The sequence below is a fragment of the Lontra canadensis genome, unplaced genomic scaffold (genome assembly GCF_010015895.1).
Source record: "Lontra canadensis isolate GAN:19392208 unplaced genomic scaffold, GSC_riverotter_1.0 scaffold95, whole genome shotgun sequence".
Lineage (NCBI taxonomy): Eukaryota > Metazoa > Chordata > Mammalia > Carnivora > Mustelidae > Lontra > Lontra canadensis.
The window spans coordinates 92,992-117,019 of NW_022631089.1; the positions used below are offsets into that span (position 1 = coordinate 92,992).

Consider the following 24,028-nt stretch of genomic DNA (forward strand, 5'->3'; position numbering starts at 1 on the left):
AAAAGAACAGGCCAGAGCCCTCTCCCACCTCCTTCTTTTATCCACTGGTCCTTCATCTCCCATTCATCTTTTCCCACTTACCTCTCCGCACATATCTGAGGATTTGCTCCACACCAGTCCCTTGCTGGGTACTGAATATACAAGATTCAGTATAATAAGTTAGACAATCCATCGAACTTGGAAGAATTGTGTGGTTTTTTGACATTTAAGTTCGTTTTCCACATTGTCTTGTTCTTTTTTAAAGATTCTATTTGAGAGAGAGAAAACAAGAGAGAGAACATGAGCAGGGGGAAGGGCAGAGAGACAAGCAGATTCCCCATTGAGCTTGAAGCCTGATGAGGGCTCCATCCCAGGACTCTGAGATCATGACCTGACCTGGAATCAGACACTTAACTGACTGAGCCACCCAGGCACCCCCACATTGTCTTTGAATCATTTATTTTACTAGTTCTTTTGGGTCTCATCTTTAATATACTTGAGAATTTTTTTCTCCAAGTTGTTAGCTGCACTGAAGGGATTAAAATTTTTGGAAGCCTTGCTGTCCCTACTCCCAGGACACACACACACACACACACACACACACACACGCGCGCGCGCGCGCGCACGTGCACTTCAAAAGTACATACACGCTCATCATAATTTTCCAGTATGCCGTAGCATTAACCTACTGGGGGAAAGTAAGGCTGAGCTATTTTATTGGTTGGCTTTGAGTTATTATATCCTAAAGGGTATATGTGTTAATTAAGGTTGGAGGACTGTGCTGTTAGAACTCAAGAACTATATGGTTGGAAGTATAAATCAGGGATGCCTGAATGGTTCAGTCCGCTAAGTGGCTGCCTTCAGCTCAGGTCATGATCCCAGGGTCCTGGGATCTCCCACATAGGGCTCCTTGCTCAGCAGGGAGCCTGCTTCTTCCTCTGTGTCTGCCTGCAGCTCCCCTGCTGAACTCTCTCTCTCCGACAAATAAATTAAGTCTTAAAAAAAAAAAAAAAGTATCAATCAACCAGAAAATGTAGTTTGTTCAAAGTCCAGCCTTCCCCCTTGCATATTTGGAAGTTAGTCAAATAGTGCCGCTGGTTGACAGAGAGGGTTTGGCTTCTGGCATTGGTCTGTATACCAGTGGATACATTTATTTGGTTTATGATGAACCGAGTTGTATTTGTATATGGATAAAATTGTAAGCCAATTTACTGATTTATTTTCAACTTTTTCATTTGAATTATGCCACAAATCATGCTCCCAGGGTTGATTCAACCATGATTTCATGGTCTAACCCAGATAAATAAGGGTAAACCTCAGGGGACCTCTCAGTGGTAAAGTGATTTTAATTAGTAGAAGATCCTGAAACTGCACATTCAAACAGCCAGTCTTGCTCAGTAGACAATCTTGGTGCCATCAGTCAGAGTTCTCATTCACCACTTGTGAAAGGCAGGGAGCTTTGGGGAAGAGCTGGTGAGGGGTAATGAGAAGTGTCATTTAAAGTTACTTCCTGGAAGTAAAGATCAAAGTGAAGGACACTCATCCTCCTGGCACTAGAATTCGTATCAAAGTGTCAGGCTTCAGAGTTATCTCAATTCTGCAGTTACAGCCAAGAAAGGGAAATGCTCAGTTAACTTTCTGTAAGAAATAAGGTTCTTCATCTTGAAATTCTAAGTTCTTAATTTTTATTCCGTTATTAAAGGAAATAGGAAATGGTGACATAATTATGGTAGCTAAACCAACCTGTCACCAAATCAAAATCCTTACCTCAAAAAGGGCGGGGGGGTGGTTAAAGATTCATATGTGGGCTTGGTTTTTCACTATTTTGTTTATAAATGCCAAATTGTTTAATTTTGCTTTTTTTTAACTGATATCCTCACTTGTATTTTCAAGAATTCTTTTCTTTTAATACTCCGTATGAATTGTTTTAGATTTCAGTTATCCGTACTAAAAGGCTAATAATATATTGTGATTAATAAATTGCTAGATGTATTTCTAGAAAGCATCACTAAAATATTTGCACTGTGTAACCTTAGAACTATCGCTGCAGTTTAAATTGAGTATTACAGAGAAAATTAAAAAAAAAACAAGTTTGATTTTACTCTAAAAAGCTTTTACATGTAAATTTGTTAAGCATTTGGAGTCAGATATATGAGTACGTAGGTCATTATTATAAGTTTGAAAAGCCAGTAATCGATATTGGAACACACCTTTCATAATCTCAGGCCACCTTGTCTCAACACAACCTATTGCTCAGACAACTGAATGACTAATTAATAAGACCAATGAAAACAAAAAAGGAAACTCAATGTAGAAAAGGGTGAAGAAATGAAGATCTCAAGTCTGTAGTGCAGGTATCCAGGATAGCTCTTGCTTCTCCAGGTGTCTGAAGTGGTGCTAATTAATGGGTGCTAATGGGCTAATCCAACTTTCCCAAGGAACGCTTATCAGCCTGGAAAGTTTCTCTTCCAGTATTCTTCCAAGTCCCAAGCCCCAATAAGGATTTGCTTAGCTGTGTGGTGTTATGTTAACATTTTCAACTCAAGAAAGAAAATGGAGCAAGAGAAAGAAAGAGGGAAAGAATGAGATTTTAGGCATTTGTATGGCTCTGAATGTTGGAAAGATTTAAATACTTAATCGCTTCTCAGGTAGTGAGACCACAGTTTTAATAGTTCCATGGGTGGAGTTAAGATGAGAACAAGAGAAGAAATAGAGAAAGAAGGGACCAAGACAGGGAAGGAGGGGAGTGGACGGAGGAGGGGGAAAGAAGCAACAATGGGAAAGAAATGTTTAAAAGTCTCTCAGGAAAAATGCAGCAGGATGCATGTACTTTAAAATTGGAGAAGAAAATTAAAACCTGCTGATGAAAAAGCAAACACTCTTTATTCTGCTTCTTCTGTCAAACCCACAAAACATATATCCTAAGTGGAGGGATAAACCGCATTAAACTGCATCTGCTTTCAGATGTTTCAACGTCTGATTTAGCATAGTTATTTTTCCATAAGTCATTTTGGAATTACTTGCCACACTGGTTTTCCCCAAGGATGTAAAACTTAGAAACACTTATAATTAAGTCTATGATTCTGATGGTGTTAGACCTCTTTTTGGATAAATAGGGAATGTATGAAATCAGCCTTCATTCATGACTGAAATTCTATGACTCTTGTCAATACTTAGAGAACACTGCTGTAAGGCTAGGGATATATTTGACAGTAAAACAAACATGACCCTCTCTTCATGGCCCTTATACACTAGTGGAAAAGTAAGCTAGTTTATCATTGCACTGGTTATTTTCTCTATATATACTTTTTAAAGTTTTTATTCATTTATTTGACAGAGAGAGAGAGAGCAAGCGAGCACAAGGAGGGGGAGCTGCAGGCAGAGGGAAAGGGAGAAGCAGGCTCCTCCCTGAGCAGGGAGTCCAACACAGAGCTCAATCCCAGTTCCCCAGTACCATGACCTGAGCTGAAGGCAGAAAATTCACTGATTGAGCCCCCCTGGCACCCCTGTTATTTTCTATATTATTATCATTTTAAATATTAGTTTTATTAGTTTATAATATTATCATTTAAATATTAAATTTAAATATTAGTTACTTTTCCCATCATAGGATATAATTTGGATTTTCCTTTGCTTTTCTTGTGTTTATTTTGTTTGTACAAATGGGGAGAGTTCATGCAAATAACATGCAAGGGACTTGACCCTGACAATTGCACTTAAAAATATGACCTGGAGCAAGTTAGTTACTGAACCTCGTTAAGTCTATTTCCTCCTTTGCAAAAAGAGAATACTAGTTCATAAGTCAGAGTTTGTTGAATATTATCATTCGTCTAAAGCACCTAGTTTAATGACCAGAAAATAATAGATGCTAAAAAAATGTTAGTTCCACTTTTTTTTTTCCTTCTCCTAGCTATTAACATAGTATTTTATCAGTTCTGAGAAGCCAGAGATTACAAAGTACAGAGCATCATTATTTTATGTACTGTTAAGAAGATAATGCTGACAAATTGCAATATGATACCTCCTTAGCACATTGATTATATGACACATCCTGAGTCTAGAATGCATGTATGCATTGTAAGAAATGGGTGTTTAAATTGTCCTCCCGAGACATAATTGTGGTGGTGTTTTAAGTTTTAAGATAACTCATGTTAATGGGTATAGAGAAAAGATAAAATTGATAACTCTATGTATATACATTCATGTGTGTATTGAGGAAGGACATGGAAATAAAAAGTACATTAATCAGTAAAGGATCATGGGTAAACATTACCCTTAAGAATTGTTTATTCTGTAGTTTAAGCAATGGACTGGAACAGATGAATAAATAATCTTTAAAAACTAGAGATACCTCTTAAGCTAAAATAGATTTGTTTTATTTCTCCTTGGGAAATTAGAATAGATGCAAGAACACTCAAAAACCAAATACAATTTATGGTGATAGTATTTCTTACTATATTCATTATTTTTTTAAGATTTTATTTATTTATTAGAGAAAGAGAGAGAGAAAGAGTAAGTGAGAGAGAGCATGAGAGAGGAGAAGGTTAGAGGGAGAAGCAGATTCCCTGCTGAACAGGGACCCCAATGTGGGGACTCCATACCAGGACTCTGGGATCATGGCCTGAGTGGAAGGCAGTTGCTTAACCAGCTAAGCCATCCAGGCACTCTCTATTCATTATTTTTTAAGTGGAAAAAGTTTTATTTCTGAGTATAATGAATGACACTGGCATTATTCAACCAACTTACCCAGTAATGTTTTTCCCCCAAATTTGATTGTTATAATAACTTGAGAAAACTCAAACCACTCGATGGAAAATATCAAAGTCTAACAAAGACAAGGTTTTCCTGATAGATTTCTTTGACGTGAAAACACTGGAAGACTAGAGAGGAGAAGGGAGTTGGGGGAAATTGGAAGGGGAGGTGAACCATGAGAGACTATGGACTCTGAAAAACAACCTGAGGAGTTTGAAGGGGCAAGGGGTGGGAGGTTGGGGGAACCAGGTGGTGGGTATTAGAGAGGGCACGGATTGCATGGAGCACTAGGTGTGGTGCAAAAACAATGAATACTGTTATGCTGAAAATAAATTTTAAAAAATTCCTCATAAAAAAAAAAAGAAAACACTGGAAGACTAACATTAGGCTTATAATAGACATCATGGCAGCCAGCTAATCCATGTAAGTGATGGCACTTTGCACTCACAAATGAGCCCGGGGTTTTGGGATGCTTTGTCATGCTCCACTGGCAGGAGGAGATATTATGGAATGTCCTTCTTTGAATTCTTGGAGTGAAATACGTAGACACACATGCACACATACACACACACATACACACACACACACACATACACACACACACCATTCAGATCTACTGGATTTCAAAGGATCACTTCAATACTGGATATCAAATTGTTATGAAATGCTGCACAGAGAATGAAAATTTTGTTTAAAGTCATATTTGGAGTTAGAAAGTGCATAGTTGTTAATCCGGCAAAAGCCATTTTTGTGAGGTAACCTGAACCTCGAAGGGGCTCCTTACCTGCTAGTCTCTTTGTTCTCCTCCTACTTCCTGAACTGCTCAGATTCATACCCGTGTGGAAGTCCATACGGTTAAGGACCTTTATGGGCAGGTGGACTGATGGCAGGTGCCTTTCTTTCATTTGTATTAGCTGCTCACCTAGAAACAGCAGATGCTACCGTGACTCAGTGAGAGCTGTTTACAGAAGAGGATAAGGAAGTGCTTGCTCATGGGAAGTTAAGTGATCCACACAAATGAGCTGAGACTTCCATAACTTGTATGAAGCTGGTGTGGAAACTCATGTAAATGCCTGTCGGTTTTTAGATCCACTGATCTCTACACGCTGAGACATCCTAACAAATTTCTAATGTAGCCAGGCACACACATGTAATTAAAATGCACAAAGACTTTGTTTTAAGAAGCTCCTTTCTGCTGTTTTCTTTTTCTTATCCTCCACGCCTCCCAAAAACAAAACAAAACAAAACAAAACAAAACAAAACAAAACAAAACAGACAAACTCTGACTTACTCTTCTGGGGCAAGAGGTAGTTCTGCTTTATACTCTTCTTTAAATGTTCTTTTGGGGATACAAGAAAGCAATACCAAATGTCTGGGAATTCACCAAGTAAATGGCCAAGTCTGCCATTTGTTTTCCTTTCTCTGTGTAAAGGGAGATCTGTAGTGTGCCTAACCATTATAAGAGATTTCAGACTTCAAATTTTATAAATATTTGTCTGCTTCTTGTCAGATTATTCTATGAGTGGAAAGGACAGAAGCATTAGCTCTTAGAGTCTCCCCTTTCAAGGGATTATAGAGGAGGGGATTTTTTTTTTTAAACGTCCCCCACCCTGCAGTATTCTCAGGCAAGGCATATATCTTTAAATGTGTGCGACATGCCTAAAAGGAGTCACTTTCACAGTAGAATGACACTTATTAAAGAAAGAAAAAGAAAAATGTCATTAGCTTTGGAGGAAAACTGTAGATTTTTTTTTTTTTTTTTTTTTTTTTGTCTTTTAAGAGAGAACAAAGTACCTAACCAAATTTGTTTTTCAAAGAGTAGCCTGGATGCAAAGAAGAGGGAACTTTTCTAATTAGAATGTAATTCCAGAAACCTCTGATGGTGTCTCAATTCTACTGAATATGGAAATTTCAAGCCTTCTCTGTTAATTAACTCAATTCACTAATATTGAGATGGACCGGGCTCCTGGCTGCTAAGCTTTAGTATTACCCTCTGAAAGCAGTAGGTCAGTGGGGCTTCTACCACCATGCTTGGGTGCACAACTGGCTTTGTTCGGTAACAGTCTGAGCCAAGTAAATGGCCTGCTGACAAGCATTTTGCTTTGGTTTTGCTTTTTTTTTTCTTTTCTCCTTTTCCTTTTAAAATCTTTCATTTGTTTTGCCAACATGCTTGCTTTTCTGGCGCACCTGCTTTCCTCCTTAGATAGTGTTAGTTCTCTCAGAATCAATTGCGAGCAGCTTGCAACCAAATGCCTGATTAAAAAGTTAGCAGACCTTGAGTGCAATTACTTCAGCTCTATAGCACTCAGGCATTAAACCCGGTGTTAATTGTTTCCCATTTTTGTAACGATCCTTATAATAGGATAAAAACAGAAGAGATCATTTCTTGTAGTTAAAACAGCAGAAAATAAAGTCATTCACTCTGATTAATCATCACAATATGAAATTAAACTCTTTTGGGAGTAAATACATTCTAAGATATTTTTTGACTCCGGCAAAGGTCGTTATTCTTTCTGTGTCAAAACATATCTGCCAATTGCCACTGAGACGAATTATTCACCTAAATAAAAGATCTATGTAATAAGTACATTTTAATGGAATTATTTGAGGATTTTATGTTGTATCTGAGCATTATTAGCTTTAAGTATGTTTATCATAAATACATATTTCCTTGATAAATCATTTTATGGACATTGTGGTTAATTATATTTTCTTGCACTGTAATTTTTAAAACATTGAAACTAAATATTTTTAAAGGATTGACTTTCCATAAAGAGAAGATGCAGTAAGAAGGTTGCTTGAAAAAAATTCTAGCCAACATTTTCTATTTCATCATTTCATAGCATTGAAAATATTCTTTAAAGTTTAGAATTTTATTATTGAACACACCTAACATTTTAAATGTCTTCTGCATGTGAGAATAAGGAAACACTTGACAGCCTTTTTTCTATTTCTTACTCTATATAGCTCTTCAATTTTTTTTTTTTTTAACCTGGTATCAAGAAACTGGACATCACTTGTCAAGGGGGTATTTAATGTTTTGTTGTTGTTGTTGTTGTTTTAAGATTTTATTTATTTATTTGACAGAGAGATCACAAGCAGGCAGAGAGGCAGGTAGGGAGAGAGAAAGGGAAGCAGGCTCCCTACTGAGCAGAGAGCCTGATGCAGGGCTCAATTCCAGGACCGTCAGATAATGACCAGAGCCAAAGGCAGAGCCTTAACCCACTGAGCCACCCAGGCGCCCCTACTTAATGGTTTTAAGTGATGGTTTTGATTGTTGAGATCCAGATTATGATTTCATTTTCTTTTATGATCCAAGGGGCCATCCATGGCAGAATCCCTTAGTTCCCAGAGAAGAAGACATTGTAGGCAGGGATACAACTTGTTGAATGGCTTTCAGAATTAAAATGGTAGAAAAATCCATTGACACATTCAGCACTCCTGTAGAGTCTATTCACTTGCATTTGTATTTACTTTTTTAATTATTAAAAGAAATGCAGAGCTTATCTCCTCTTTTCTCTATCTGTCAAATCAGGTAATTTTTTAGTATTATTTTTTGAACAGATAATTTCTTTTTGTGTTTAGAGGAAAAAGTCAAGCTAGTTCTTTTATTTTGACACTCTTAAGGAAAATAAATCTTTGTGGTTATTTAGATTTTCATATATTTTCATTCAATACATATTTAGAGTGCCTACCAGACATTAAGGGCTATATATACTAGGTGCTAGGTATTTCAAGTCAAAGAATATATGGTTCCTCCCTTTCAGGAATTCCTACTTCTGGTTCTAATTGGTCATAATTTCTTCATGTATGATTTTGATCATAATTTCCAATAATAGGCTGATAATTTATTTCAGTTGTCTAAAGAAATCCTGAAAGAAACAATGGAGGCTGTTTCAGAACATGACTATTAAGTATGCAACATTACTGGTACCTAATAATTTAAACTCAAAAAGATAAATGTTACTACATTCTGTATTTATTAAGGCATTTGGGTGGAATCAGTAAAAAAAGAGATCCTCATACACATTGGGTAATGTGCTTCAGTAGCAACTAGAATTTGCAATGTTCTTTTTATTTAGGAGTTAGAGCGTGTATTCCACCAAGAAAAGCAAAAAAAAAAAAAAAAAAAAAAAAAAAGAAATGGTTAATCGTGGAAAGTTTTTATATGAATTGTAGCCTCCCAGTGTCTGACAAATGGTCATGCATACTCTGGAATATCCTGTATTGGAAGACTTCCCTGCCTGGTTGGACTTTTCTCTTACATACATCTCTTGGACCCTAAATTTCTCCTTTATAATATCTAACACATTTTTAATTACTTATTCCAGTCTATTTTACTTACTAGACTGTAAGTAAGACTTGGGAATGAAATGACTATGCCATTCTTGATTACCAAGTTCCCCTCAGTATCTAGGGAAACTTTATACAAAGTAGGTGATTCACAGTGTTTTTTGAATAGCTAAGTACAACTCTCTTGGGAATTTCTTAAATCTTAAACCATTCTGTCTTAGCATGTATTCTCCAGGTTTATGAATTCTTCAAATGGTATAGTTTCAGAGGTGTCCGGTTTATGAGGACCCACAATTTGGATAGTTTTCCTTTTACTCTGTTCTTCTAATATGCATATCTCCTGCATGAAGTTTGAAGCGTAGTAACGAAATTAGTGAATAGATTGAGTTGGAAAATTTTTAACATATATTTATATATAAATATATTTACTTCTCATACATATATTTAGCATCTATTTAACATATACTGCTAGAATAAATTTAAATCTCAAATTGTTTTTTAATTCCCTCTTTCACCAGAAACATGATGATTGCACTTTTTAGTCTAATGATATTACCCTACAGACCTTAGGAGAGATTACACATATATGGGAGTCAAATGATCATGCTCTTGCACTGAAAGAACTTTTTTCCAACAGAGTTTTCCAGAAGCTGAAATTGGCTAGCTGCCTTGTTTGATCAGTTATCACCCAAACTCTATGTCTGATGAAAATCTGCTAGATTTTCTTCTACGGACACTAAACTCTATGATCTATTCCAGGATAGGTAATTCCTTAATTCCCCAAATACCATCATCTATCTTCTTTCATCTGTCAGGCTAGGGCATGGACTAGATCAGAATTATTTTCTGATATGAGGAACATTTCATTTCATCCTCATGAAGTTAACACTGAAATATGTTCCTAGAGGTGTCAAGATTGGCTTATATCATTATAAAATATGAATTAAAATGTCTATTTAATTGAATACCTTTAAAAGTATATAGTATTTCAAATATTTTTAAGGGAAGAAAGTATAGTTTTAGACAATAAAAATTGTGTGCATATAGAAATATTCTTTTTTAAATGTAGGTAATTATATAAATTTGAATCTTTACTTATGACTTAAAATTTGTCTTATAATACAAATACCTGAGTATTTGTATCTCCAACACACACTCAATAAAATTTAAATTCAACATAATATAGAATAGTGATATCATTTAAATTCCTTGAACTTGGCCTGATGCCCCTTCACCATCACTACAGAAATCCTTGCCTACATCCTCTCCCTAATTTTTGTTTTTTTAAATAGAGCATCTTTAGAGGGGCTTTGGGTTTTTCAAAATACTGTGCACAAAGAACACAGACTTTCCATATATCATCAATTCCTGAATAATTCTCCTATTAATGTCCTGCATTAGTCTTCTACACCTGTTATAATGGATGAACAATATTAATATGTTATTAACTAAAGTCCATAGTTTATGTGTTAGCTCTTTGTGTTCAAATCGTTTTAAATATAGCCTAGATGAAGTTTTCTTTCAAATATTTAATTGTCTTTTCCCCCCATTTTAAGCATACATATAAATAATTGTTGACTACAGTAGTTCTTTCTGAAAAATGTATTCTAGGGGCACCTGGGTGGCTCAGTCATTAAGCGTCTGCCTTTGACTCAGGATATGATCCCAGGGTCCTGGGATGGAGCCCCCCATCGTGATCCCTGCTCAGCAGGAAACCTCCTTCTCTCTCTCCCACTCCCCCTGCTTGTGTTCCCTCTCGCTGTCTTTCTCTGTCAAATAAATAAATAAAATCTTTTAAAAAAATGTGTTCTAGATTAGCAATTTGTTCATCATTTTTAGCATTTTGTAAACAGGATAATATATTTCTGAATTTCAAGGTCCTAAATATAAACTTCAGGAGATATAATACATTTTTTTCAAATTTCAAGCTGTCTTACTGTTCTCGAATTTTTAGTGCACAGGCTAAATTGTACTATATAGCAAGTTACCCCTGGTGCGGAAATCCTGTAAAGTTTCATTCTGAGACTGTCTTTCCCTCTCTGCCCCAGATAAAAGTTAGAAGGCATTTCTATGCACCTGTGAGTCAAGTGGACTTAAAATGTTTATTTTTTTCTCTTCAAAAAATATTGCTCAGATTTTCAGATCTTTACCTTCTGGATTGCTGCATTCATATTTGGAACATATTTGAGAGTTTTGTCTCTTCAAAAGTAGCCATCCTTTTCTGAGTACATAATACTTTATAGATGCTACCTAAAACTACAGAAGCTTTTGACATACAGAAGTTCCTGACATGTGTTTGAATTATATATTTGTATTCAGGGAAAACAAATGATCCCCAATACACACATAACTGAGATTGATGACTCAGTAATGTTTCAAAAGAAAAGACTAAGAGCCACAGGGCAAGTGCGATTATCAATGAGATATAGGAGTGATTTTTGTTTCAAATGTCAGGCTCAAAGTCACAGTTACTGTCGGCAATAATAGGAGGATATATTTTTTAAATACAGCTCAGCCAATTTGACTTCAGAACAAAGGCGGCTTCTACCCAGGAGAAAAGTGATACAAAATGTTGCTCATGTTTATTCCAACTGGGTTAGTTTCTCTGTTTTCTTAAGATCATTGTAAGGCTCTGATTCTTGCAGAATAGAGGAGGTAGTTACGTATTACATTTTTCAAAGCAATAGAGGCTTAAAACATTTTCCTCCAGCTTATCAGGACATCAGTGCTTTTCCCTCTACAGAATAAGGCTTATTTATTCTTTTAAAAATATTTTGGTAGGATTTCCATATCCAAATGGGACTGCTTTGTACGTATGCAGCAAGATTGTTTTGAAAACATATTCTCAGATTCCTGTAATTCAAAGCCCCTATGAAGTCCATCACATTCATTTCATTCTCTCATACTATGCCACCTTCACTATACTTTCTAAATTTATGATCCAAAAAGAACATTGCTCTACATTAAGCTGAGAATAAAGTCAAGACTGATCTTTTTCCCAAGGAACAGAAATTATGCATTTAGATGAGTGTTGTCCTTCAAACTTGCCTTCTTTTTTTACCTACTGCACTTAATATTACCATTTCTCAAAATATTTTGGAATTCCTCTTTCATAACAGTCCTCAAAGAGTTTTGAAGCCATTGAAGAAAATGTGCCTATCATTTTAGTCTCTCCTTCTTGAAATGCTCTTGTTCACCATTACAGATGGCTTTTAGTTGTTTCAAAAAGTAAAATCAGATCATAAAAGGCAGAGCTGACACCTTGAGACTGTACAATGTAATGTTGTGCTCTCATAACAGTTCAAAACTGTTTACTGCAAAATATGTAAAAATATTTTCATATCACTTCAGTAATTAGATTATTAAGTAGCTCCTCTCTGAAAGATTAAAAAAGTTGTTTTATACAATTTTTATTTATTTAATAAATGTTTTTCCTTATCTTATAATCATAATCTTATATGATGAATTCTACCCTAAATGAAATATGTTTGCTGAAAAAGTAAGTTTTTGTCACCAAGCAAGGCCATGTATTATATGGGACTAAATATAACCACAGAGACTGTTTCTAGTATGTACTTTATGGTATCAGAAAATATTTAGGTTAATTCAGGTTTTCTTAGATTCAATTAATGAAGTTTGGATTTCATTTTCAAAATTAACAAATAAAGTACAGATCCCATGTATAATTGACAATTTCCTTGTCTAAGAATAGGGAAATTTCATGATCTAAGACATCAGTCTGCAGTGGAGTTTGTGCATAAATTTTGTGTCACATATGCATATGTAAATACACAGACATAAATTTACATCTATGTTGTACTATGTTCTTAAACATTACCCTTATTTTCTTTGTAACTTACTCTGAAAAAAATATGACTTTGGATATCACACATTCTTAATAAAAATTTTTCTTTCAATGCAAATAGTAATTTCGTTGAAGCTTTTGAGACAACCAAAAGAAGGCAAAGTTAAAAAATGCTTGTCTTTCACAAAGCAAGTGTTTTTCATGTTACAATTACAAAGGATATATGAAGTTAACAATTATTTAAAAATCTGATAGTCAATACACACAGTGTTTAGAAGACAGTCATCCTAGATCAATACATCTACCAATGTATCACCTGTTGGATGATTTGCTAATGAGTCCAGGATTTCAGTTGAAATCCAGGGATGCTTGTTTATTTTTTGTGTGTTCTATATGGCCAAAGACAGCTCTTTCTTTATTTGTTTTGTTTTTGCCTTCCCCACTTTGGGGAAATGCTTCTCAAATATGTGTCATGTTTATGGGAAAGCCTAGAAGAGATACTTCAATAGTTGGTCTGTAGCATCATCATCGTGTTCTATGCCTGTACCCACAATTTCATGTCTTTGAAGTGTCACATGGATATTTACCTAAGTTTTGTGAACTGTGTTCCACTATCCACTTTTTCCATACAGCTCAGCCCTCCTCCATTAACTTGTCTATGGGGACCATGTTCTTTGTCATTCATGACTGACTGTTTGGGTGGCTCCTGTGCTGATTAATAATTATATGACCATCTCCATTTTTGAATCATATAATCATGGACTAGAAAGAGGCTCCTCTTCCTGGGGTATCATTCCTATTGCCATTTTCCTTTTTTTTTTTTTTTTTTGGTGAAGAAGATATGTTTGATGGCTCAAAATTAATTATAATCCAGGATATATTGCTGCCAGTGATAGATATCTGTGACATGTGTTAGGACTACTTCAAAGAACCTTTTTTTTTTTTTTTTCTGAGAGAGAGAGAGAGCAAGCATGTGTGATGGGGAGGGGGCAGAGTGAGAGCAAGTGAGAGAGAAGAGAGAGAGAGAGAAGACTCTAAGGCAGGCTCCGTGCTCAGCTCGGAGTCAGAGGGGGCCTTGATCTCACATCCTGAGACCATTACCTAAGCTGAAATCAAGATTTGGCTGCTTAACTGACTGAGCCCACCCAGGTACCCCCTTCAAAGAAATTTTTACTCCTTCACTCCTTCTAAAGAGATTTAACATTCTTCCTTATTACACTACAAAAATAAGACCAAAAAATTGAATAAATAAAATCAAACTTCCATGTGCAACACAGGATCCATTGAAGCAAGTTATACCACATTTTAGGTGTACATTAACAATCCTTCATGAGGAATTTGGAACGACCTTATTGTATCATGATAGTATTTCTTGAGGATTTATACAGATGGCTTCCTCCGCCCCTCTATTTTGTCTAACATAGAATAACACGAACTGTCCTCTAAAGCCTTGAATTACTAGTTTTTATTCTTATTAGGTAATTATGATCTTGTGCCTGTTCAGCAGTATGCAAGAGGAAGTTTGAAGCATACTTGTCTGTGTTTACGTGTTTGGGGGTCCTGGGTATGGGTATGGTAGCATGCTTAAACTCTTTTCTGAGTCAAATGCCTGTGGTCTGAGGTTAATTATAAAATTAGGGCTACCTCCTAAAAAGATACTACCTACCTAAGTAAATATGGCCTACTTTGGTTTTCCAAGTCTTATTTTGTATTGAGAATTATTAACAGAGACGCTAGGCAGATGCCCATTATCACTCTGCTCATTCTGCTAAAATTTCCGGAGATAAATTATTGAATTCTAGACACTAAATCAGACTCTATTTCTATTATCAATATATACAGATTTGACACATTATTTTTCAGTGATTTTTTTTTTTATTATTCCCAGAGAGACTCACTTTTTGTAAAAGACCAATGCTGCGTCAATGGGTTCTCTATTTTTACCTAATAACAGCAATAGCTTCGTGTAATTTCTAATTAAAATGCTGTAACGATTATGTGTGCTGATTTTGTAAATATGATAAGGGTAACTTACTTTATCACATGGGTTTGTTTATACTAGAAAACTAAATTGGAAAGGACTCTTGCTGAGTCGTTCCTTCCCTATTTCTGTACATATAATTTGTAGATGCAAAAATTCTGCTTACAGATTCAGGAGCAGCTGCTCCTGTTTAATATAGTCATTTTATATTTTGTATAAAATAAAGATAAAGTGCTGCCTTCCTACTGGGCAACATTTAACCGTGAGAAATAGGTTGAGGTTGTTCTCTGATAGCAGGAACTGAATAAGAATATAAGAAGCAAAATAGCCAACAATGCTGACAATTCTTAATCCTCTCTACTTTCCGGGGACCCCAGAAGAAATTTAAGGATGGGGTCACATCACCAAAACAAAGAAGAAAGTTGATTCAAACTGTTTTGATTTAGGGAGGAGATTCCTGTTTTATGTTTTTTCCCAGTATTAAAGTTCAACCACCAAGTTTACACCCAAAAAGAGTACAAAGAATTTACTTTTATTCTTGAAGCTACCAATTGTTTTTGTGCAGGAAGAGAAATGCGACCTACCTTTCTCACAAATCATACTGAGATCAAAAGGAAATGAAGATAAGACCATATTAAAAATTTCACCACATGTTATATTAATATGAGCCTTCCAGCCCGTAGGCACTTCTAAGAGGTAGTCAATCCACTTTATTTATAAAGCACAAAAACACATAGGTCCTTACTTTGAGGGTCATTTTATAGTAAGATTACAAACTAAATGGGCTAAGATTAAGTTAATGTGGGTTTCCCACACAAGCTGAAACAAGTTTCCTCCTTTAAATTTCCAGTTGAGTAGTGAAGGTCAAACAGAACTTGACAGATCTGCCCTGAAATTAAACAGTGGCTTGGCTGCCAGTAGCCAACTAGTTGATGAGCAGTAGGTAGAACATAGATGACCGCTCAGCACTTCCCCTGAAAATGCTACTCAGGTTTATATGGTCAGTAATCATCCACACCCTAGTCCTATCTATTGATAACATAGATATCACTTAGAATATAAAATCATTTTAAAGTTGCTGACACCTTTACATTCCTCACATATGGTCAGGGAAGTTGTTATACGTCTTTCTCAAACATGAGTGGAACCTTCCCATTTGTCTCCAACTACTCTAAGATGTTAAACACTGAAAGTAAAACGAAGGAAAAGACTGCCCGTTAATAGATTGTTATCACGTTTCATTTTGCTACTTTTAAAATAAGGCAGTAAACTTTTTGCTGGGGAGACAGAGAACTTTTCCCATGGGAAATCACCTTTGGAGGATGAACCATGATACTTCATTTCTACTCCATCCTCTTTAGATTTCCTCGTTCAATTCTGGGTAAATCATCTTCATCCAGTAAATATTCATTATAAGCTCATGAATGTCAAGTGTATATGTTCCTCAGAAAAACTCGATGCGTTTGATTTCATCAATTCTTATTTGAGATTGTTAACATTTCTTTATCTAATTGGAGACGGAAAAGGAATTGTTCAAGGATATGCAAAGTTAACAATGATTCTGTATTTGAGTCAGGAATAGCCTTTTCTAACAGTCTCGGTTACTCTTTTAGCTTTTTTATTTTTTATTTTCACAAATTGGCAATAAATTCCAATCCAAGGATGGCAACAGATCTAGGGATTGTTGTGGCAAAAACTCAGAAAGCACTCCCCTTCCTTCTTTTCTTTCTCCCTTGGCTATTTTTAATGAATGAAGGTCTCCCACTCATGCACTGACCTTGCCTAAGTCTGCAGAGTTTGCAAGAATTAGGAGATCACATTTTAAAAGCTGCTGGCCAAAAACATCAGAAACTAGATTAATAAAATTTGACTTTTTAGGAATTAGTGGACTATAGTTTTTGTCTTGTTCACCGTTTTATTCTCAGCAGCTAGAGTGGTGTCTAGCATAGAGTAGGTGTTCAACAATTATTAAATAGAAGGATGAAGGAATGAGCAGTGCTTCCTGTTGAAAATCAGAAAATAGAGTTCTAGTTTCCACTGCAACCTACATAGACATGTCACTTTACCTTATTTCCTCATCTGAAAAAAAAAGTAACATTAAAATAGATGGAAAATCTCTAAGTAATTTGCAGCTAAGATAAATAAAGTCTACATTAGTAGAACTGTTTTTATCATATGTACTTCCAATAAACAGAAGAGGAGAATGACTCAATTTGTCAGGTACAAATCATAAAATGACCATTATAAAATAATTCTGTACTCAAAACATTTCATTTATCACCCATCAAAAAAGTTCCTTATGATTTTGTCCTTCAAAACTGTTCTTTGTTTTTGATAATGGTCTCATTTTACTCATAATTGCTAGTAATTTTCCTAAGTTGTAGATCAAGAAATCTTTTCTTGATTTACCACTTTGGATCTCATCTCTCAAATATGAATGAAAAAGAACATGTGTGTGTTAATAATAGTGTCCCTTAGTTGAACCTACAAGTATTGAGCAATAGCAAATTAAACTTACAATGACGGATTGCTTTGGGGGCCCTTTTTACCTTACTTTCTAATTTACCAGGACTCTCACTCATTTCTGGATTTTACTGAAGGTAAAGGTGCATTGATTTTAGATGGCAAGAAGCTGTTGAGGAACTTCCTATTGAATTAAATTAGTAGTTTTAGTTGAAAATGTGTTCTTTTGTCATTGTGTAGCCGCATCCCAGGGGACTCAAAGTGAAGGGTGGTTGATGGCCTGGCAAGGCTAAAGAAAAGACCCAGAGGTAGCAATTAAGACATAGGTTTATTGGGGGAACTTACAGGCAGGGAGTCCAGGAGCAGCAGACAGGACAAAGCATACCCTTTTAAAATCGATATGCAACAATCTTTTATAATGTAGCAACTAGCCTAGCAGGTATCTGTAGCCACTCCTTCCTTGCATGGCCAGAACATTCCAAGGATATTGAGGCCTACCATCTGGATATTCTTTGTTACAAAGGAGAAGCTCTAGGTTGTCGACCCTTGCCCCACCGACCTCATTCTCAGAGCTTGCAACCTAAGACTATCCCCATAACTGTTATTTCTTAAATCTCAGTTAAAATACGTCTCTTAAAAATAAGAAAGGTCCAACTGTTTCCAATTAATATTATTAGAAATGTTTGTATTAAACTTCAGTTTCCAGTCTCCAGTTTTCTTTTTAACCTTTTTTGGGGTAGATTCCTTTGCTACTTTGAGAAGAGGTGTATAAGAAAATATTATTTCATATAAATAAATAGCATATATTCATTGGATTTAATGCTGGATTTAATGCTGGGGTAAGGGAAAAACAAGTTCACATGTGGAACTTTAGGATCATTTTTGTTTTTTACTTTATCATGAATAATTTCTGGCAGTTTGTGTTTGTGTGTATGTATACTATTTAGGGATTAGATAGATGAATGATGCATCAGTATTTCTTAAATGGGGTTAAAAGAACTAAATCGGAGTTAGGAATATTTCCTTGAAAAGGTATTTAAGGAATTCTGCACAAATGAAACCATATTTAAACAATTCTAAAGCACTTTTTTTCCTACTTCCATAATATCGATGTATAATTTTAGAGAGAATAATTATTTTAAGTATCAGTTATTAACTAGTGAACTTGTTTATTTGTCTTGTAATAATTGGCTTAGTGTGCCAAATTTGTGCTGTTATTTTGTGATTTGAGGAGAAGATAAGAATTTTTAAAAAATATTTTATTTATTTGACAGACGGAGATCACAAGTAGGCAGAGAGGCAGGCAGAGAGAGGGGGAAGCAGGCTCCCCGCTGAGCAGAGAGCCGGATGATGTGGGGCTGGACCCCAGGACCCTGAGATCATGACCTGAGCTGAAGGCAGAGATTTAACCCACTGAGCCACCAAGGTGCCCCAGAAGATAAGAATTTTTAACTGCAATAATTACAAATCTTAGGTAGAGAAAGTAAAGAATAGAAGTTAGAATAGCAGAGCAGGGATAGTAAGCTTCTTTGGCATTCCTTAGCTCAAAGAAAGCCTGTCTCCTATCTGCTAGACTTTTTCTGTTCTTTTTTTCACTATAAGCGATGAAGGGGAATACATAAGTATTAGGATTGCCAAAATAATCCCTACAAATTTTAGTGCGGTCAAAATAATGAAATTTTAAAATGCCATATTCTGTGACCAGACAATAGTACTTTAAACAGTGCACCCATAACCAGATCTTAGCTTATGCACATTCATACCCAAAAACACCTTAATGAAATGTAATTCAACTAAGCAAAATCCTTACTAACCTGATTTTTATACTTAAGAATAGATTATATTTTCTACATCAATAAACATTAATAAAATGTTAAGTATTGTGATTTGTTCAATTGTATGATATATAATTTATTTATTAAATATCTATTTGTATTAGGCATGTCACTCATTTCTGTGTTTTTGCTATTTTATTCAAAGACACAATGAACTTGACCATCAAATCTTTGCACGTAGAAATCCCAGGAGGTTAGTGGGGCTGGGATTATAGACTTGAATGTGAGTCATTCATTGGTGAATAATATTCTGTACCAGTAAGAAACACACAAAGGAAGCATTCAGCCAATGATTGAGATTTCCTAGGTGACTCAGAGTTCTTTTAGTGACTCTTGAAGAACAGAGCCCAATACAGGAACGTGTGTACCTTCCCTGAGCTTCTTGAATTTCCCCTCTCTTTCCTTTCTACTAACCTGCAAGAAATATTATTGTAAAAGTGTTTGGTGATATTTCTTAAATTAAACCAGTGTGGCATCTCCCGACTTGCAGCATCCTGAACCTATATTTGTATGCATGGCCTTTTATGCTTGTGTAGAGTACAGAATTTCTGATGAAAGTTTTGCATGGTTAGAATTCATATCAGCAGCCCTGAGATAAAATAACATGAAGCAGCCTTAGTAGTTACTGGTTCCCATCTTATTCCTCGTCAGGGCAGCCAGGGACCTAGAGCTAACTTGTTAGTGATAAATCAGATAAATAAATGTGACATTCAAACCGTTAACAAGACATAGCCGATAATAATAATAATGTTTACCATGGGAGAAAATGGAATGGGTAAGAGAGAGGTTTTTGGAAAACAAAAGTGCAGAGGCTTTGGAAAGTCTGAAGTAGTCTCATGATAACATATGTTGTCCCAGTTCAGTCAGGCAGGGCTTGACTGTATTTATAACACAAATTGGGTATATTTCCATGGGGATAACCCAGGAGCAACATTCCCAGAGGCAGTAAGAAAGCTTACCCCTCTTTCTCTCTTCAGATATGCAAACAATTATAGGTTTCTTGAAAGGATAATGGGAAAACCTTCACTTTCTCAGAGGAGAAATCATGTGTTCTAAACTGTCCATCTTCATCTGCTGCTCCCACCAAAAACAGCATCCCCTCACAAAGACTCTGAGCTGACATGATCTGCATCCACTTTGGGAAACATGCCAAGATTATGGGATCTAGGCAGTTGCCTTACAAAATAACAATATTATTTTTCTGTTGTGAAGGAATCACATCTTTTTTTTTTTTTTTTTATTTGAGAGAGTGTGAGAACAAGAGATCACAGAGGGAGAAGGAGAAGCAGGCTCCCTGCTGAGCAGGACCCTGAGATCATGACCTGAGCTGAAGGCAGATGCTTAAAGCACTGAGCCACCCAGGCACCCCAGGAATCACAACCTTAAAACTAGCTAAACATTGATAGCTCTGCAGGTTAAAAGAATATGCAGCAGTAAATTTGAAGAATTGTTAAGTACTTTTACTGAGTATCTACTATGTGTCATATATTATGCACCAACGATGCTTCTTATTTTATCTGCTCGAGACTTACAACACTTCTCCAGTGAAGGCACTATCTTCTCCATTTTACAAAGCCAGGAACTCATTCAAAGAGAGTCACTTGCCCTGGGCCAGTCTCTGCAGAGCAAGGGCTCCTAGCCAAGAGGTCTGGTTCTGGCTTTCTCGGCTGGTGTTCTTCAGCAACATCTCAGCAAGTCTGTCGAGTCTTTGCTGTCACCTGCACCTCTTATTTCATAACACTTCATGGATCCTTGTTTTCCTGCATTTCAATTTCTTCATATTCTTTCCTTACATCTACCTTGATATTTCAGACATTGTCGTACTTGCATCAGTCATTACGATGATAAATTATAGTTTGATTTGCTTGATCAGTTTGCTTCATACCATAATATCCATGTTCCAATTCTTAGTCCATATGCCACCTCCCACCCCAATTCCCATTAGACTGATAAACTGCACAGGTTTGCCACTTAAAACTTAATATCTTTGAGTCAAATTAATTAGGAAATAGTTCCATAAGCCACTGTAGTTTAAGCATTGTACCACTCTAATTTACACTGTCCTATTGCAAATAAATTACTATCTACTATACCACTGCAAATAGATTTCTGTCTTTGCTTATTCTCACTTAGAAAGTGGCAAAGGAAGATCATAGTATAATATATGTGAGATGGAATTTAATTTGTTGTATTTGAAACAGTTTTGAAAAGAGTATTTTTCTTCTCAGTGAAATCATAGTGCCAGGCTGTGTACCAGTGGGTGCTTAATAAATGCTCGTTCTAATGGCTGTTGTGTGAGAACTGCTGGGTTCAAGTGTTACTGGGGCTGCAGATTCACATTTCTCAGCGGGAAAAATATAAAGTAATTAAAACAATATTAATTATGCTTAGAAGAATATCATACATGGAGATTTTCCTTTTTTCTTCTGTCTGTGGAATGTATACTTTATAATGGTTTATGGACCTCTGGAAATGCTTTAGAAAGACTAAAGAATAATCTGTCCCATTGTCTTTCGCTTATATTTGACTACTTTTTTACTAACCTGAGGTATTCGTCCAGAGGTAATACCAAAGATGCTGTAATCACTGAAACTACAGACTTTTTAATAGGCCACTCACTTTAAAAGCTATGTTTGACTGTACTGTATAATGGGCAGCCTGGTCATCGACCTTAACGCTGTGTTTATCACCAAAGGATACTGATGAAACAAGGGCATATTGAAACATAAACAAAAAAATACTTACATTACTGGTTTTCTCTAAAGGGTTAAATTCACACAAGAGAGGAAACACTATAGTAAATGGTAGCATTTTCCTTCCTATCCAAGATCTTAATATTCAAGTCTGGCTTGCATATTGTGGAGCACTCACCTAGGCACGTTTTAAAACACATTGAGGGGTGAATGAGATAGTTGTGCATGAAGGTGAAATGTGCTACAATAGACTCAATTAGCACCGTTTATGATTATAGTTTATGTGATGTCGGCATCAGTTCATTAAAAATGTACTGAACTATCAAATAGTTTCATAGAGGTCATTGAACAGCAATAAAGTGGTATCAACTCTTCTCCATTATGACTCTGAGCTGGATTTGAACCAGTGACTCATAGGAAATACGCTATGTCCTATTGTTGTCTATAAAAATGCATTTATAGAGTGGCAGTATATCTATCTATAGCATTTTGTGTCTAATTGCATTCTTTTTTCTTTGGAATTGTTACAGTCTATAAATTGCCTCTCCGCAAAACACACAAATGTTAGGTATTATGAAGTGATTATACATTACGCTTTTGTATTTTATATACTTTATTATTTATGCATTCACAATTTTGTTAAACATGAGTAAAAACGGTCACATGTGACATGATATTGAAAGGTCTTCTGACTGTTAAAGCAGAATGAAGATTAGGTGCAGCCAGACATACAGCGCAAATTTACTACTCTCCTATAATTCCATAAGTCATAAATCTCCACCCCACACAGCTGTAAATATTCTCCTATCTCATGGATTACATCAGCTAAAAGAACATTTACCAAGAGTACTAAGCAGCAATCTGTGCTGAAATGCACACTTTTATTTTTTAAAACACTAAAATTTATTGAAGTACCCATGCACATATTTTAGGTCACTTCCGATAGTGACATTGTAGAAATAGATGTCAAAATAATACTGTAAGCATCTTTCTACTGGGATGTTCTATAACCAGTGAGTGGTAGTAATATCTGAGCCAATGGGCAATAATGACTTCTTTGCAAAAACTACCTTAAAATCATTAAATAAAGAAAATGCCTGTTTCATTCAAAAGAAACTGAATGTCACATTGTCTATGTATTTATTCAGATCTTTGGAACAAATATTTGCATATTTCTGCTTATTTCAAGGTTTTTTTTTTTTTAACGTTGACAACTGGTCTATTCCTTTTTTGCTTTTCTTGCTGTAATTTTCAGCTGTTTACCATTAGTGCCTTTTTTGTCCTTCAATTAAACAAGACCGTAATTCTTCTTGTATTTTGCAAGTTAGACATGATACAGTAAATAGCAAGTGCTAAATTTCGTTCCTAGCTTTGTTCCAAGTTTTATCTGTTTTGCTTTTACATTGTATCATGTGTTGAAAGTTGTTTTGATTTTGTGTTCCGCCGCGCCCCTTTTCTCCGGGAGGAGTGTTAATCCGCGTGTCCTGTGGTCTTCTTTGTAGTCGCAGCGCCGGGTTACGTTTCACCTCCCCGATGGCTCCCAGGAAAGCTGCAGTGACAGTGGTCTAGGAGACCACGAGCCGGTGGGTAGTGGCACCCTGATCTCACACCCTCTTCCTCTGGTTCAGCCACAGGACGAATTCTACGACCAGGCCTCTCCGGACAAGAGGACCGAAGCAGACGGCAACTCTGACCCCAACTCTGGTGAGTCCCCTTAAAAACTGTGATCGCTTGGAGTTCTGGCTTTTTGTTGTGTACACTTGAGTTCTAACAGTGATTTGGGGAAGCAAATAAATGGACATTCGGTTGGTTTTGCTAGCTTTCTTGTTGCCGTATTCAAAATATATCAAGTCTACTGTGTTTGTTGTTGGGTGGAATGGGGTTTTCCAGTGAAGACTTAAAAAAAAAAAAAAAAAAAGATAAAATAGTTGATTAAAACAAGTGCGAAGAGGGATGATAGTGATTTGGGGGTTTTACTTTTTTTGTCTTTTTAAATTTTGTCTGTTTAAATTTTGGATATGTTTTAACCAATGCATTGAATGAGTGGAATGAGTGAGATGGAATTAGCCAAGATCTTAATTCTGCACACCTTAGAAATCATTGCCCATTCTGAGTAAGCCCTGTGAGGGTGCTTTTTTCTTTGCCTTTGGAGGAAATTTTGGGCAAATACTCTAACTTTTCTGGTGATTCTGTTATATATATATATATATACATATATATATATATA

General features: G+C 35.9%; 1 protein-coding gene across 1 annotated transcript in view; it reads left to right on the forward strand.

The window, feature by feature from the left end:
• The first annotated feature begins 19,874 nt into the window (after positions 1-19,874).
• LOC116854815 (protocadherin-9-like) overlaps positions 19,875-24,028 on the forward strand; it is a 320,676-nt gene continuing 316,522 nt past the window's right edge. The window contains exons 1-2 of the mRNA XM_032837002.1: positions 19,875-19,883; positions 23,304-23,505. Coding sequence (XP_032692893.1) covers positions 19,875-19,883; positions 23,304-23,505 — 211 coding nt within the window. The remainder of the gene's footprint in view (positions 19,884-23,303; positions 23,506-24,028) is intronic.